General features: G+C 45.3%; 1 protein-coding gene across 1 annotated transcript in view; it reads right to left on the bottom strand.

The window, feature by feature from the left end:
* The window catches only part of LOC142906764 (uncharacterized), a 73487-nt gene that overhangs the window by 29005 nt on the left and 28666 nt on the right, over positions 1 to 15816 (bottom strand). The window contains exons 13-14 of the mRNA XM_076055241.1: positions 7847 to 7963; positions 7092 to 7212 (exon numbers count right to left, since the gene is read on the bottom strand). Coding sequence (XP_075911356.1) covers positions 7092 to 7212; positions 7847 to 7963 — 238 coding nt within the window. The remainder of the gene's footprint in view (positions 1 to 7091; positions 7213 to 7846; positions 7964 to 15816) is intronic.

A 15816-nucleotide genomic window follows, 5' to 3' on the forward strand; every position in this document is an offset into this window, starting at 1 on the left:
CGGTTTCAAGTAAGCATCTGTATGGGTAGCTTTCCTGTAGACAGAGTGGCTCATTGAACCATCATGTCTTCTTTTAATTAAGACATCCAAAAAGGGTAGTTTGCCATCTTTTTCGACCTCCATGGTAAATATGATGGCTGGGTGTATGGAATTGATGTGGTCGCGGAATTGGTCTAGAGCAGGCTGGCCATGTGGCCAGATGACAAAGGTGTCATCAACGTACCTCTTCCATAAGGTCGGGCGTAGAGTGGCAGTCTGGATGGCGTCAGTTTCAAATTTTTCCATGAATACGTTGGCTACAACCGGAGATAGGGGGGAGCCCATTGGGGTGCCCGCAGTTTGTTTGTAGAAAGTTCCATTCCAGGTGAAGTAAGTGTTGGTTAAGCAATGTCTCACCAGGGGGGGTACATCAGTATGCAGTCCTTGATGAACCAGGTCTTCAATGATAGCGATGGTGTCAGGTACCGGGACTTTGGTGAACAAGGACACCACATCAAAACTGACAAGCAGGTCGTTTGGGGACAGGGAAATGCCTTTGATTGTCGATACCAGGTGAGTAGAATTTAGTACCGCAGAGGTGGTTTTTCCAGTGAAAGGTCGCAGTATATCAGCAAGAAAACGTGCCAGTTTGTAGGTGGGGGAGCTGATAGTAGAGACGATGGGACGAAGGGGTGTATCTTCTTTGTGTATCTTTGGAAGGCCATATAATCTTGGTGGTCTGGCAGCAGAGGGCTTCAACGAGAACTGTTTGATCTCATCAATTAATGCTGTTGAATCAGAGATTATTTTGTTCGTTTTGGTGACCAGGCTGTTGGTGGGATCTCTTTTTATTTTTGTGTAGATGCCATCGTTGAGTAGTTCTTGAATTTTGTTGTTATATTCTGTTTTGTCCATGATGACAGTGGCATTGCCTTTGTCGGCTGAGAGGACGACAATATCATCCCTATTTTTTAATTGAGATAATTCAAAACGTTCGTCTTTGCTGATGTTGCTGGGTGGCAACTTAGCGTTTTTGAGGGTTGCAGCGATTTCAGATCTTGCTACGTCTGCAGAGATGTGACTCAAGCCCTTGAGTGCAACGTCGACATGGGCAATGATATCATTAACCGGTAAGTGTCTCGGTGTGACAGCAAAGTTTAGACCTTTAGCTAAAACGGATTTCAGACCATCAGAAATGGAACTGTTACTTCGATTAATTACGACTTTGTTGACGTCTATCTTTTCGGTGTGTGGATCCGATTTTTTGCTGGAGAGGTGATTGAATTTGGAAATCAAATTGTCCCTACATTTGTTCGACATAGTGGCAGCCGAAGAGGTAGTCATATTGTCTACATGTTCCCAATCCGATGTAGACATTGTTGCTGTCAATTTTAAGTGTGATTTGTAGAGTGTCTTGTCTAACTGATCGAGTTCGGTGCGTGTAAGTCTGATTTTTTCCGAGATAGCTAGTTCTAGCTAGAATTCGTTTTGCATTGAGAGAAGTTGCAACAGCAGAGGTTAGTGTAAATGCGGTTGGTATTACCTTAGAGTCGCGGCATCTCTTCAGAAAGGTGAGAGACTCGATTAGTTGAGCCTTCTTATCCCGAAGTCTGTTGAATGATCTTAAGGATGTGTGGAATCCCTCCCCGTAGAGGCGGTTAAATTTCGATTTAAAGCTTTCGTGATTGCAATGATTCATCTTCTTTGGTTCTTTCGGTAAAGTCACGTAGAATGATAATAAAATAATAAATTGATCAAATAAAATAACACAATAATATTCTAATATTCTCACGACGTTTCGGCCACAACACAAGCGGCCTAGAACTATCTTCGCTCTTATCTCGAACAAATGTAGGGACAATTTGATTTCCAAATTCAATCACCTCTCCAGCAAAAAATCGGATCCACACACCGAAAAGATAGACGTCAACAAAGTCGTAATTAATCGAAGTAACAGTTCCATTTCTGATGGTCTGAAATCCGTTTTAGCTAAAGGTCTAAACTTTGCTGTCACACCGAGACACTTACCGGTTAATGATATCATTGCCCATGTCGACGTTGCACTCAAGGGCTTGAGTCACATCTCTGCAGACGTAGCAAGATCTGAAATCGCTGCAACCCTCAAAAACGCTAAGTTGCCACCCAGCAACATCAGCAAAGACGAACGTTTTGAATTATCTCAATTAAAAAATAGGGATGATATTGTCGTCCTCTCAGCCGACAAAGGCAATGCCACTGTCATCATGGACAAAACAGAATATAACAACAAAATTCAAGAACTACTCAACGATGGCATCTACACAAAAATAAAAAGAGATCCCACCAACAGCCTGGTCACCAAAACGAACAAAATAATCTCTGATTCAACAGCATTAATTGATGAGATCAAACAGTTCTCGTTGAAGCCCTCTGCTGCCAGACCACCAAGATTATATGGCCTTCCAAAGATACACAAAGAAGATACACCCCTTCGTCCCATCGTCTCTACTATCAGCTCCCCCACCTACAAACTGGCACGTTTTCTTGCTGATATACTGCGACCTTTCACTGGAAAAACCACCTCTGCGGTACTAAATTCTACTCACCTGGTATCGACAATCAAAGGCATTTCCCTGTCCCCAAACGACCTGCTTGTCAGTTTTGATGTGGTGTCCTTGTTCACCAAAGTCCCGGTACCTGACACCATCGCTATCATTGAAGACCTGGTTCATCAAGGACTGCATACTGATGTACCCCCCCTGGTGAGACATTGCTTAACCAACACTTACTTCACCTGGAATGGAACTTTCTACAAACAAACTGAGGGCACCCCAATGGGCTCCCCCCTATCTCCGGTTGTAGCCAACGTATTCATGGAAAAATTTGAAACTGACGCCATCCAGACTGCCACTCTACGCCCGACCTTATGGAAGAGGTACGTTGATGACACCTTTGTCATCTGGCCACATGGCCAGCCTGCTCTAGACCAATTCCGCGACCACATCAATTCCATACACCCAGCCATCAGATTTACCATGGAGGTCGAAAAAGATGGCAAACTACCCTTTTTGGATGTCTTAATTAAAAGAAGACATGATGGTTCAATGAGCCACTCTGTCTACAGGAAAGCTACCCATACAAATGCTTACTTGAAACCGGATTCCCACCACCATCCATCCCAGAAGAACTCCCTCATCAAGACTCTATACCATAGAGCCCAATGCATTTCCGACCAGGAACACATTACCAGTGAACTCAAGCACGTACACCAGGCTCTCAGGGCTAATGGCTACTCCGACTACACAATCCGCAAAGCCATCACTCCAGTCATGAAGAAGGATCCTCTTGTGGAGCCACTCAAAACCATCACCTTACCCTACATTGCAGGGGTCACTAAAAAGATCTCCAAAATCCTGAACAAACACAAGATCCAGGTCCGATTCAACACAGTACATAAAATCCGTGATTTAGTTCCATCTGTAAAAGATGCTGTTCCAGACATACAGTACCCGGGCGTTTACAAACTAAAGTGCCTCTGTGGTAGTAGCTACATTGGAGAAACCAAAAGACATATCTCGGACCGCATCCGCGAACACAAAGCAGACTTGAAACACGGTAGGACGAACTCCTCTGCCGTGGCAGATCACTGTTATAATTCAGTGGGCTCACATGACATTGACTTCTCCAAGACGGAGGTTCTTTGCAAACCAACCGGCTACCATGAGAGATTCGTTCATGAGGCCATTCACATATACAAGCACAGAGACAATTTCAACCGAGAAGATGGATTCAGGCTTAGTAACCACTGGAAAGATGTTTTAAATCATTTCTGTTCTTAATTAATTGTATTTTTACGATGACCTTCAGACCGCAGCTCTTTCGCCAGCATTGCCTCTTAATACCTCTCACACCACGGTTAATGGTATAGTTTTACAATATGGAGCATACTAGGGCCTCGCAGCTGTCTCTCTCCCACTTCTCTGTTCCGACCATGGACGAACTCGTCCGTCTGAACGGGGCCCGTAGCTATCCGTGGTGCTGAAAATTTGAGGGTAAGAATCCACCCATTTTTTCGCCATATAGCATTGTGATATATAACGACTTATTGTTGGTAGCTTAGCTGATTGGAGAATATAGAGTTTATTGATAACATGAAGGTAATTTATATTTTAGTTTTTATTGGTTCACTATATAGTACTGTGAATAGCTCAGATGTGTAGTCATTTCTGTGACCAGTCACTAGCTAACCACTCAGTTGTTTCAATGCTGGATTCGCCTAGTTATTTCAATGCTAAATTCTCCTGTTTGATTTGTACTAAGGGCCTCGGTGAATGTGTATGCTCTGACTTTAACGTAGCTATTTCTGCAGCAGGTACAAGCTCTATTTCTGCAGCAGGTACAAGCTAATCACTCAGCTTTCTCAATGCTAAATTCTATGCTAATTCCATTGTCAAGATGTGTATGCCTTAACTTAGCTATTTCAATGCTAAATTCTATGCTAATCCCTTTAACAATGGGTGCCTCTGCGGGTGTGTATGCTTTAACTTTTAACATAGCTATTTCTGTGACCAGTCACAAGCTAATCATTCAGCCATTTCAATGCTAAATTATATGCTAATTCCTTTGTCAAGGCGCTTTGTTCCTCTCACACAGCTTAAAGGCCGTATCTGAACGTGGCTCTTTCACTCCAGCACTGTCCTACCAGACAGTCTCGCCCCCCTTCACCTGATGAAGGCCGCTTGTGTTGTGGCCGAAACGTCGTGAGAATATTATTGTGTTATTTTATTTGATCAATTTATTATTTTATTATCATTCTACGTGACTTTACCGAAAGAACCAAAGAAGATGAATCATTGCAGTCACGAAAGCTTTAAATCGAAATATGAATTATATTACGTTCTACAAATCAGTTCAAGAAAAGTAAAAGTATGGAAAAAAATGCATGAACAAATATTGATACTCACAGCACATAAAAACCTACACTAGTTTGCAGAAGCTGCATGGACATTCATCACAGGTGCACAGACACTTTCTCCTGTAGTATGTACCAGGGATGTTAAACAATAACTGGTAAAATGGTAACCATATATCAGAATTTATTACCAGTACCTAGAGTCAGGAAATAAAAATTTAGTGGAATTTTAATAATGAATGCACCTTAGATTTGAGGTTTCTGCAGCCTTGAATAGTATTCATATTTAAACTTTATTCACAGTGTGACTGCATGTGTGACATCACCAGTTGTTGCTTAGTCTTCCTTCCAACCAGTCTCAGCAAACCACAATGGCAAACAACGAATTAGGAGTTGGAATATAACATGAAGGTATAAGTCACCAGTGAGTACTGGTGTAATGCTTACAGATTGCCGCTCTGCACAAGCAGTTGGCTGTAGACTAAGGTGGCTTGTGCAGCAGCAGCCAATATGCAGCAAAAGTTTGAAACAAGATGAAAAAATGTGTAAGAAGAACACGGCCATTGTGCATATGCTAAGACATCAGTATTTCCTGAAGAAGTGCATTTGTCTTCGATCACCATCAAATTAAACTTGAGTAAATGTGACTGACAGCAATACGGTAACATAAGATAAGATTACCACAATGCACTTCTTCAGAAAATTATTAGGTATTTACACAAATGCACAATGGGTGTATGCATTTTACGCAGGGATGTTTAAAACTCATGGTTTTCCAGTTTGCACTACCACTGTTACAATGGATGTAACCCGTCATTTCAATATTTTAAATACGCAGCAGCATGCACGACAAACCTGGCAACAACAAAGTGCACAGCAGAATGCTTCATGAGGCCTTATCTGGCATTAGATTCGCATGATAATATTTCAGGCTTCTTCAGGCCCAGTGAGGCTTGGTGTTAATGGACAGCCTGTGTGAGACCCAGATGTGATTACATGACAGAGTTGGATTCTAAGGATTATTGCACACCAATCGTGTCCCAGCCAACTCTTCTAACTACAGTGCAGGTGGTTATACAGTATTGTTGTTGTTTGTCATTGAGGAACTGACAACTGTTGTCTTAATTATTATGACCCATGTTTCTCTGTCCACGGCTGCAATTAAGGTGATAAGATTCCCTATAAGCTGGGAATTATGACTTTGGTTGACGGGAGAAGTTGTTTTACCTTACACATGGTGGTAAAATGTTATTCATCATTATATTTGCCGAGCAATATTGCTATATGGCCAATGACTTTTGCTATACATGTTAATGCAATGCATTTTGGATGTTCAGGTTTTTCTGTAATTCTGCATTTGGTGATAAGTACCTGGTCAAATTGATGTTTGGAACAAGCATGGCAATGAAGGGCCAAGTGTACATGTGATTGTTTTCCTGTTCCAAAAGTTCAAGGTCAGAACAGTGTGGAAAATGGTTCTGATGCGTTTCTGTACAGATCTGTATGCGTCTTCTTTCTGTAGATGCTGTGCACGAACTAGTAATTTTTGCGATATATTAAAACTTAAAGGGAGCCTGTTTCAAAGGAAATAATGTTATGTTCATTGATGTAATTTTATATGTACAAAAACTATGATTTTAACAACCATAGTATGTAAACACACTATAAGTGCAACTACGCCCATCCCTAAAGCACACACACACACACAACAAAAACAACAACTGCTCCTCACAACTAAGTGGCTTGTGCCAGACTATAGGTGCACGTTGCACACACACATACAGATACGGCTACATTCATTCCTACAGTACACACACAGGTACTCCTACACTCATCCCTACAGCATACACAACAAAGACAAAGATACCCTGTAAAGCCTTAGACATTTGGGGCAAGTGCTTTTGGCGACCACTTTGAAGGCCACAGCACACGAGGGAGTGGGTAGCCAGCACAATACCGGCTGCCTTTGTCTGTCCCGAGTGGCGATGTTTACACACTGCACCAGGTACTCATTTAAGACTAAGTCGACCTAGGGGAGGCCCCGGAGCAGTTCAAATAATCATCACTGGTGTTGGTTGCCGTGAGCAGGAGTCGAACTCGAATCTCCAGGTTTGTAGCGCAGCATGCTAAGAACTACGCCACCGCTTCCCATACAAACAAATACACCTACATTCACCATTACAGAAGAAGTAAAGACACACACACGTGTACCCACACTCACCCATCCAGTGCCTGGAAGTTGATGTAATGCTCTTCCTCCAATTTTCTAGGAGTAAACCTGATGCACGTCTTGCTATGGTATTCCTGGAAGGCTTGCTCAATTACCTTCTTGTCACTGGTGCCTAGAAAACAAAGCATGACGAGAAAGTTTGTCTAGTTTTGCTATTCCTCCGTTGAAGGAGTGCAGACTACAATGATTTACTGTGTGGTCCAATGTTTGGGTTGCATGGCCAAAATCGTGCTGTTGCTTGTGTCTGTCACATCTGATTCTCCAAGATTTTTTTTTTGCCTGAGCCCGAGTGCCAACCAGCAGAACGTCTGATTTAACTGGATTAAGCAGCATTTATTTTCGTGCAAAACACATGCACCACTTGCGTACAATCTTCGAGGTTACCAAGGCTCTCAATATGTAAATTTGACTTCACTGCAGTGTACAATTGTGCATCATGAGGTGTACTCCACTACCCACATCAAAACTCCTTACAATTCACAAAGGGCACATCGCAGCATGGACGCTTCTATTGCCGCTGCAATGTTGTTATTGTAAAGGAAGCCATTTACTTTCTATCACATAATTATCCCACAAATGATTATTGATTGACTGATAATAAAAAAAAATTGAGCGTAATGTACCCACCATTAATTGGACTCTCTGGACGAGTTTGTAAGAGATAATAGGATAACCTCTCAATTATATCCCAGTCGATGCATTTAATCCCAAATAAAGCCATGCAGTCTACCGTGCACTGCACTCACTGAACGCGATGGAGATGTTGTAGGGGATGTACACGTTGCCATCCTTGTGTTTGGGCCACTCCACAGGCTTCTCCAAGTGGTCACCTGCAATGTCTCCAGTCCTGAGGACTTCGGAAGCTAAGAAAACAAAACAAAGTTTGAATGTGTAATTAGTGCAACACCTGTATATATAACCATCGACACGGAAAGTCTAATTCAAGGGACATCTGGATCATCAAAGTGAATGTAGTTTTGTCCTAGGTGTAGCATTAAGTGGTTCGGTGTCACAGAAACAAGACTGCTGAAAGAGGCAAGGGGAATCCACCTGAGCCATAATTCTCTGGCTATGACTCAAGAGCCCTCGTGTGGAGCATGGCGCTGCGAAGTGAGGAGGGGCAGTGGGATTGGTGGAATGAAGGAACCTTGAGCTATGGACCTGCCCTTGGGCAGAAGATTTTCGAGAGAGGTGTACTACACGGAACCCTTGATGATCGGATACAGAGACCAATATTGTCCCAAACATAAAACCTTTGTATGTAACATTATGCAATAAGATAACTTACCATAATAAAGGTTAAACAAAACTTAAAATATCAGTAACAATACAAATGAAACTGAGGTAAGAGAAAAATTATCAAAAGCACTTGCATTTATGTTTTGTAAGTGAAGAGTCAACTCGTTATAAGCCAACTGGTAGCGATGGTTGTTAAATGTACAGGCAGACCTTGCTTAGCGCTCAAAATGCGTTCCTGGAGAAGTGAGTGTGAATGGAATGGGATCTAAAAGGGGTCATTATACCATTATATTTATGGGGATGCGTTCCCAATAGCGTTATTTATTTTGTATGAGCAATATATGAGGGCTTAATTAGAGTATCGGTAAGTGCTAATAGTACAGATGAATAATATTTTTTCATACATAAAAAGTATAATTGATTATATAGTAGGATGTTGTACTGTACTCAAGAGTGCATTCTGCTGTACTCCTACAAGGCAGTGGTGGGAGATGAGGTTGTAGGAGCTCCTGTGCTCCCAATCCCCAATCCGGGTCATTCTCAGATAATTGATCCAGGTCCTCCGTGATCTTCGTGATGCACTCAGTATAAATTTCTGTGGTGAGGTTTCTTTTAGGTGACGCCTGATACTCTATCTTTGGTTTGTGAGTTCTCTCCTGGCTAAACAAATATTTTATTTTATGTAATCGTGATTACGAATCGTGAAAATCGATTTTCAGGGGGTGAGATCTGGTTGTCTCTGTCGCTCTCATTGGCTGAGTGAATGATGAGGGCGTGTACATTCCTTGTCCGGTACTGCTTCGTATTCTCACTCGTAAGCACTGTTTAGATTTTTCGTTAAGAAAATCTCCAGGACAAAGAGCATTATAACATATCAGCATTCTACGGGGTCACGCTAAGCGAGATCTGCATGTAATAGGGATGCGATAGTGTTCCGTGAATGAGAAGCATCGATGGTGAATGGACATTCTCCAACTCCAGCACTCACTCTCGGCCCTGAGCATAGGGATTCTGTTGTCTCTGAAGTTACATTAAAGATCCAATTACTTCATTTGCAATTGTAGACAATTACATACCGGCATGATGGACCAAACTCTTCAGTTCTTTCGGTAAAGTCACGGAGGTATGAAATAAATTAAATCATGACGTTTCGGGTGCAACACAAGTGCCCGTCATCAGGTGGAAACAACCCCAGCAATAAACAATTTGCTGAAATGGGCAAAAGGAGGCTGCTTGTGACACGAGGCTATATATACGTAAGAGGTGGGGGGGGGAGAGGAGCCAGGGAGGAGAGATAGAGGGGGTGCGGGTGTGGGGTAGGGGGAGTGGCGAAGTGCAAGCTCCAACCCGAGCCCGAGCTCAACAAAATGCCGGGGCTGGGCAGTGCAAGCTCCAACCCGAGCCCGAGTACGACAAAATGTCGGGTCTGGGAAGTGAGCGGGACTGGAGGGTAGGAGGCTGAAGAAACTGGCGATGCGGATACGAAGGTAAACTATAAAGCAGTTAAGGTTTTACCTGGTTAATAACGTCCTTCAAATGAGTGCTCAATTTGTATCCATCTTCTCGGTTGAAGTTACGTCTATGTTTATATATCTGGTTGGCTTCATGAACAAACCTTTGATAGTAGCCCGAAGGTTTGCAGAGCACCTTGGTCTCGGAAAAAACAATATCATGAGAGCCCACAGCGTTATAACAATGGTCAGCCACGGCGGAGGTATTAGTCCTGCCGTGTTTCAGATCTGCCTTGTGCTCGCGAACACGGTCGGACACATGCCATTTCGTTTCCCCAATGTAACAATCACCACAGGAGCAACTTAGTTTGCAGACTTCCGGATATTGCATGTCAGGAATGACAGCCTTCACAGATGGGATTAGATCACGGATTTTGTGTACTGTACTGAATCGAAACTGGATCTTGTGTTTGTTTAAGATTTTGGCAATCTTTTTGGTAACGCCTGCTATGTATGGTAACGTGATGGTTTTGATCGGTGTCTCAGGGGGTTGTTTCTCCATGGTTGGAGAAACAGCTTTGCGGATAATGCGGTCCGAGCATCCATTCATCTAAAGGGCCTGGTGTACGTGTTCCAGTTCACTGGCTAGGTGCTGTTGTTCAGAAATGCAGTGGGCCCTGTGGTATAGTGTTTTGATGAGAGAATTCTCCTGTGCCGGATGGTGGTGGGAATCAGGTTTCAGATAGGAATCTGTGTGGGTGGCTTTCCTGTAGACAGAGTGTCCCAATGAATGGTTGAGAAATTGGTTCAATGCTGGCAGGCCATGTGGCCAAATGACGAAAGTGTCATCCACCTATCTCTTCCACAAGGAAGGACATAGGGTGGATGTCTGGATGCATCTGTTTCAAATTTCTCCATGAAAATATTCGCTATCACTGTTGATAAGGGGGGACCCATGGGGGTACCTTAATTTTATTTGTAGAAAGTACCATTCCAGGTGAAGTAAGTGTTGGTAAGGCAGTGCCTCACCAGAGAAAGAACATCAGGGTTCAGTCCATGTTGGACTAAATCTTCAATTATTGTTAAGGTGTCAGGCACAGGAACCTTGGTGAACAGAGAAACAACATCAAAGCTGACGAGAAGATAATCTGGGGATAGTGAAATGCCCTTGATTATAGAGACCAAGTGAGCTGAATTAAGTACTGCTGAGGTAGTTTTGACAGTGAATGGAAGCAAGGCATCGCCAGTTTCTTCAGCCTCCTACCCTCTAGTCCCGCTCACTTCCAAGACCAGATATTTTGTCGTACTCAGGCTCGGGTTGGAGCTTGCACTTCCCAGCCCCGGTATTGTATTGAGCTCGGGCTCGGGTTGGAGCTTGCACTTCGCCACTCCCCCTACCCCACACCCGCACCCCCTCTATCTCTCCTCCCTGGCTTCTCATCCCCCCCCACCCCTCTCACGTATATATATAGCCTCGTGTCACAAGCAGTCTCCTTTTTCCCATTTCAGCAAATTGTTTATTGCTGGGGTTGTTTCCACCTGATGACGGGCACTTGTGTTGCGCCCAAAACGTCGTGATTTAATTTATTTAATACCTATGTGACTTTACCGAAAGAACCAAAGAGTATGGATTCCTGCAGTCACAAAAACTTCAAATCTAGATTATGATGGACCAAGTTTGAAAAATTACCAACAAATTACTCAATTCGGGTAATACATCGCAATCATCCCCCCTACTGTGGCAACTTGGCAGGACCCTCCTGAAAGAGTTGTGAGACTGAGTGAGGCTTTCCTGGGTAAACAAGTGTAATAATAAGAAAGAATAAAGCACAAGGCTTAATGGAATACCAGGCATTGAGATTTTAAAACTGTCATTTGAGCAGATGTCACATCACCATAAATAAAAACAGTCACAAAGGTGGGAGTAACAAGTTTGTATGAAGATGGTGATGAAAAACATTATTTATAATTGCAAATAACCTAACTTAATGTTTGAGTCTCTTAGTTTTTTTACGTGTGCCAACATTTAAGTAGCGATCACAATGAATGCAACATAATGCCAAGAAAGGAATAACTTAATTCTCTTTAGACTACAAAATGATGCTTGAGTAGCCATATGCTGAGATTACAATACCTCTCAGGAGCCAAGTCTTACAGTGCCTGGAAACATGTTAACAAAGGCTCCCACTACCCCTAGCATGGATATGATTAAAAGGGGCCAGCAAGGGCATGAATTTTCAGATCAACAAATGAAAAGAAAAATAGTTCAGATGTCAATGCAGACTTAAGTTTGGCAATGTTTACAAAAATCCCATCACACCAAATGTATGAGGAGGTTCACAGTGTAAAACTATGCCGCCAGAACTCACAGGAGAAGCCCACAACCCTTGGCTGTGCTGTTGCAATCCGATCACAGCCGTCCCTAGAGTACAGCGAATCATGGCGACCACCCCGGCCCTCGCGCTTTGGTGGCCCCGTGCTTTGGTGGCACTGCATTTCGGTGACACCGCGCATCAGTGGACCATGCTTCGGTGGCACCATGCTTCAGTGGCACCATGCTTCGGTGGTACTGCATTTCGGTGACACCGCGCATCAGTGGCACCATGCTTCGGTGGCCCTGCGCTTTGACGTCATGGTGTCAGATGTAACACTTCCGGTTTAGTTTGAAGGCGTCAGGGGGCCCACAAAGTGCGATTTGACCCTGGCCCCGCACCCCTCTATGGATGGCCTTGATTCCGATTGCGACGGTTATGATCGAATGCAGCAATTTTATAGAAATTGCTGCATTCGATCATAACCATCACCAGCAATACATTAACCATTATTGACTCTGGAAACTTGGCGGGCAATGGAATGAAGTGATAAAGTTCTCTCTAGCAAATCAGTGTGTATGCTTAGCAATAATAGGTCTACAGGCTAAATTAATCTAGGAGTAAAAATAATTTGCTAAAATAGAGTGGCCCATCATGGCCATTATAGTCCATTACACCATCACACCACACCATCCCACTATACCAGGGGTCTGAGTACTGAATGGCTTATGCATTACTATAAATTGCGTAGGCCAATATTTGTCCCAATTTCGAGTCCCTATGTGATTAACGTAGGGGAATGCATACATTTCTGTGAAAACATAGGAGCAGTTAGGAACAGCCTTAAATCCGTCATTACTCGTGTCGGCATACACCCGCGTTCTCACTAACAATAACTGCCATTTGGAACTAAGTGGCGGTGATGTCACCACGGTGCTTGTGCCAGGATATGTGCACTTTAAGGCCACGTGAAGTGTCGAAGGCTCGCTGGCAGGTGACTGGACAGACCCAGGTGCCATGGGTTGACTGAGATGACTGGCAGATGCACCACCTGTGCCCCCTACTGTGTCAATTGCTGTGTTTTAGCCGCCTGGCACTTCGCTAATTGTTGCGAGCATCACGCCTCTGCCCTCCGCTGTTGTTGAAGGGCGACTTCCTCCGAATTTGCGGACATTTTTAGCAAAAGCAAATTTGACATCGGCCGCACTTCCTTGACTCATCACCACATTGACACGGGTAATTCGGCTCCCATTCGCCAGCATGCTCACAGACTGAGCACCAACTAAAAAGAACATGTCCGCCTTGTCATTGATGAAACGCTTGGGGCTGATATCATCTCACCCTCTAACAGTCCGTGGGGAGCTCCCATCGTTTTGGTTAAGAAATGCGATGGCAGTCTCCGGTTTTGCATTGATTTTCGTAAATTAAACAAAATTTCCATCGCAGATGCCTACCCTCTCCCCCGCATTGACGACTCGCTAGACGCACTCTCCGGTGCGCGGTTCTTTTCAACTCTAGACTTGTTGTTGGGATTCTGGCAGCTGCCATTGGATGAGGCCTCCAAGCCCAAAACTGATTTCCACACACCCCAAGACCTTTTCCAATTTAACTGCCTCCCTATGGATCTCCATTCTGCCCCGGCCACCTTTCAGTGCCTTATGGAGATGGTCTTAGCGGGTCTTCAATGGGACTCGTGCCCCATATACTTGGACTATGTCATCATTTTCAGCCGCACGTTTGAGGAACACCAACGATTGCGCTCGGTATTCCTGAAGGTGCGGGCCGCTAACCTCAAATTTAAGCCCCAAAAGTGCCATTTGCTGCAGTCCTCGGTTAGGTATTTGGGTCACGTCGCGAGCGCATCGGGGGTGGCTACCGATCCAGACAAAACTGCGTGCGTGCGTGCATGGCCGACCCTCAATCCGTGGCCAAAGTTCGCAGTTTTGTCGGGTTTGCCTCCTACTCACGCCAATTCGTCCGCAACTTCGCGACAATCGCCAAGCCGCTACACACGCTGACCGCCAAGGGACATACATTTTCTTGGGCGCTGAAGAGGAAGCAGCATTTGTCGCAATCAGGGACTCTCTCGCCAACGCGCCCCCATTGGGGTACCCCGATTTTAGCTTGCCCTTGGACACAGATGCCAGCGACACGGGCATCGGGGCCGTTTTGTCCCAGAGAGTTGACGGCCTCGAAAGAGTTGTGGCGTATGGCAGCCGCATTTTGTCCCCCGCAGAACAACGTTACTGCGTCATGCGTAGGGAGCTGCTGGCTATCGTCCATTTTATGCAGCTGTACAGGCCCTACTTGTATGGGAGGCGGTTTGTTGTCCGCACGGACCATGCCGCCTTACAGTACTCCTTGCGGATTGACCAACCTTCGGGTCAGCTTTCCCGCTGGCTCGAAGTATTGCAGGGATACTCTTTCAAGATCATCCATAGGAAGGGCGCCCAGCACAGCAACGAATGTTCCCGCATACAGATAGAGGACGCCTCTCTACTTAGGTTGCGATGCCGCGTTACATCAGCTAACCAAAGGGCCTCTCCAACGAAAGCGCCGGTGGTCATCCTTCGGGGTGGCTTCATCATGCGGTGGAACGCCGAATCCCAAGGGTATTGCATCGTAGTGCCCACGGTCCTCCGAGGGAAGCTTACCCGGGTGGTTCGGAAGACGTTGCTCACTATTAAACGAGACTACTATTGGCTGGGTATGGAGGACGACGTGGCACTGTTTGTCAAAGATTGTCAGGATTGTACTCGCCAGAAAACGCCGAGCCGGCAGGATCTGCCCCCCCACTGCAATCCATACAGGTCGGGCGGGTCAACGAGCTGGTGGCCCTCGACATCTTGGGCCCGTTCCCGCTTTCAAAAAGGGGCGATAAATATCTCCAGGTCGGGGTCAAGTACCTCACCCATTGGCCTATGGCGTGGCCCCTTCCAGATCAGTCTGCTGCATCCATAGCCGATGCCTTTGTGCATGGCTATGTGTTGGACAAGGGGGCCCCCGAGCAACTCTTGACTGACCAGGGACAACATTTATCCTCTAGGTTGCTCAAAGACGTCTGCCACCTCCTGGGCAAAAGGAAAATTAGGACATCGCCCTACCACCCTCAAACTGATGGGATGGTAGGGCGACTGCATCACACCCTCACGTCAATGTTTTGCCACCAGGTGGATGCGGCGCAGTTCGATTGGGACCTGCACATCCCAGGCATCCTTGTGGTGTACAGGTTGGCCCCTCATTCTTCCACGGGATTCTCCCCATTTTTTTAATGCACGTCCAATTAGGCTTGGCTTCGTCCGGCAAGGGATCCGCGGTGCCTGCCCCCATGCGGGTTACGCTTGACAGGTTATGGGGGGCACGCGAGGCCGCGGCAAGTAATTCGGCCAGCCGGCAAGCGGAAAATGAGAGGTTGACGATACACCGGGGGGCGGGAACTCCGTGGGGGGTTGGTGATAAAGCCTGGCTTCATTGCCCGCAGGTGCCGCTGGGGACATCCATAAAATTTTACCGACTGTGTTAGGGTCCCGTGGAGGTTGTAGAGGTCCAGCGACCACAGTGCGTGCGCATCCAATTCGGCCGACGCCATTGGATTGTGCACCCCTCTCGGTTGAAGAGGTATCTGCCTTGTTCAATTGATTCATCCCCAATCCCGGAGCGGGGAGTGTCTGATGTGTCCGACGAGCCGCGTCGGGGGTGTCAAAACGCTGTGTG

The sequence above is a fragment of the Petromyzon marinus genome, chromosome 1 (genome assembly GCF_048934315.1).
Source record: "Petromyzon marinus isolate PM22_M1 ecotype Great Lakes invasive population chromosome 1, UKy_Petmar_22M1.pri1.0, whole genome shotgun sequence".
Classification (NCBI taxonomy): Eukaryota; Metazoa; Chordata; class Hyperoartia; order Petromyzontiformes; family Petromyzontidae; genus Petromyzon; species Petromyzon marinus.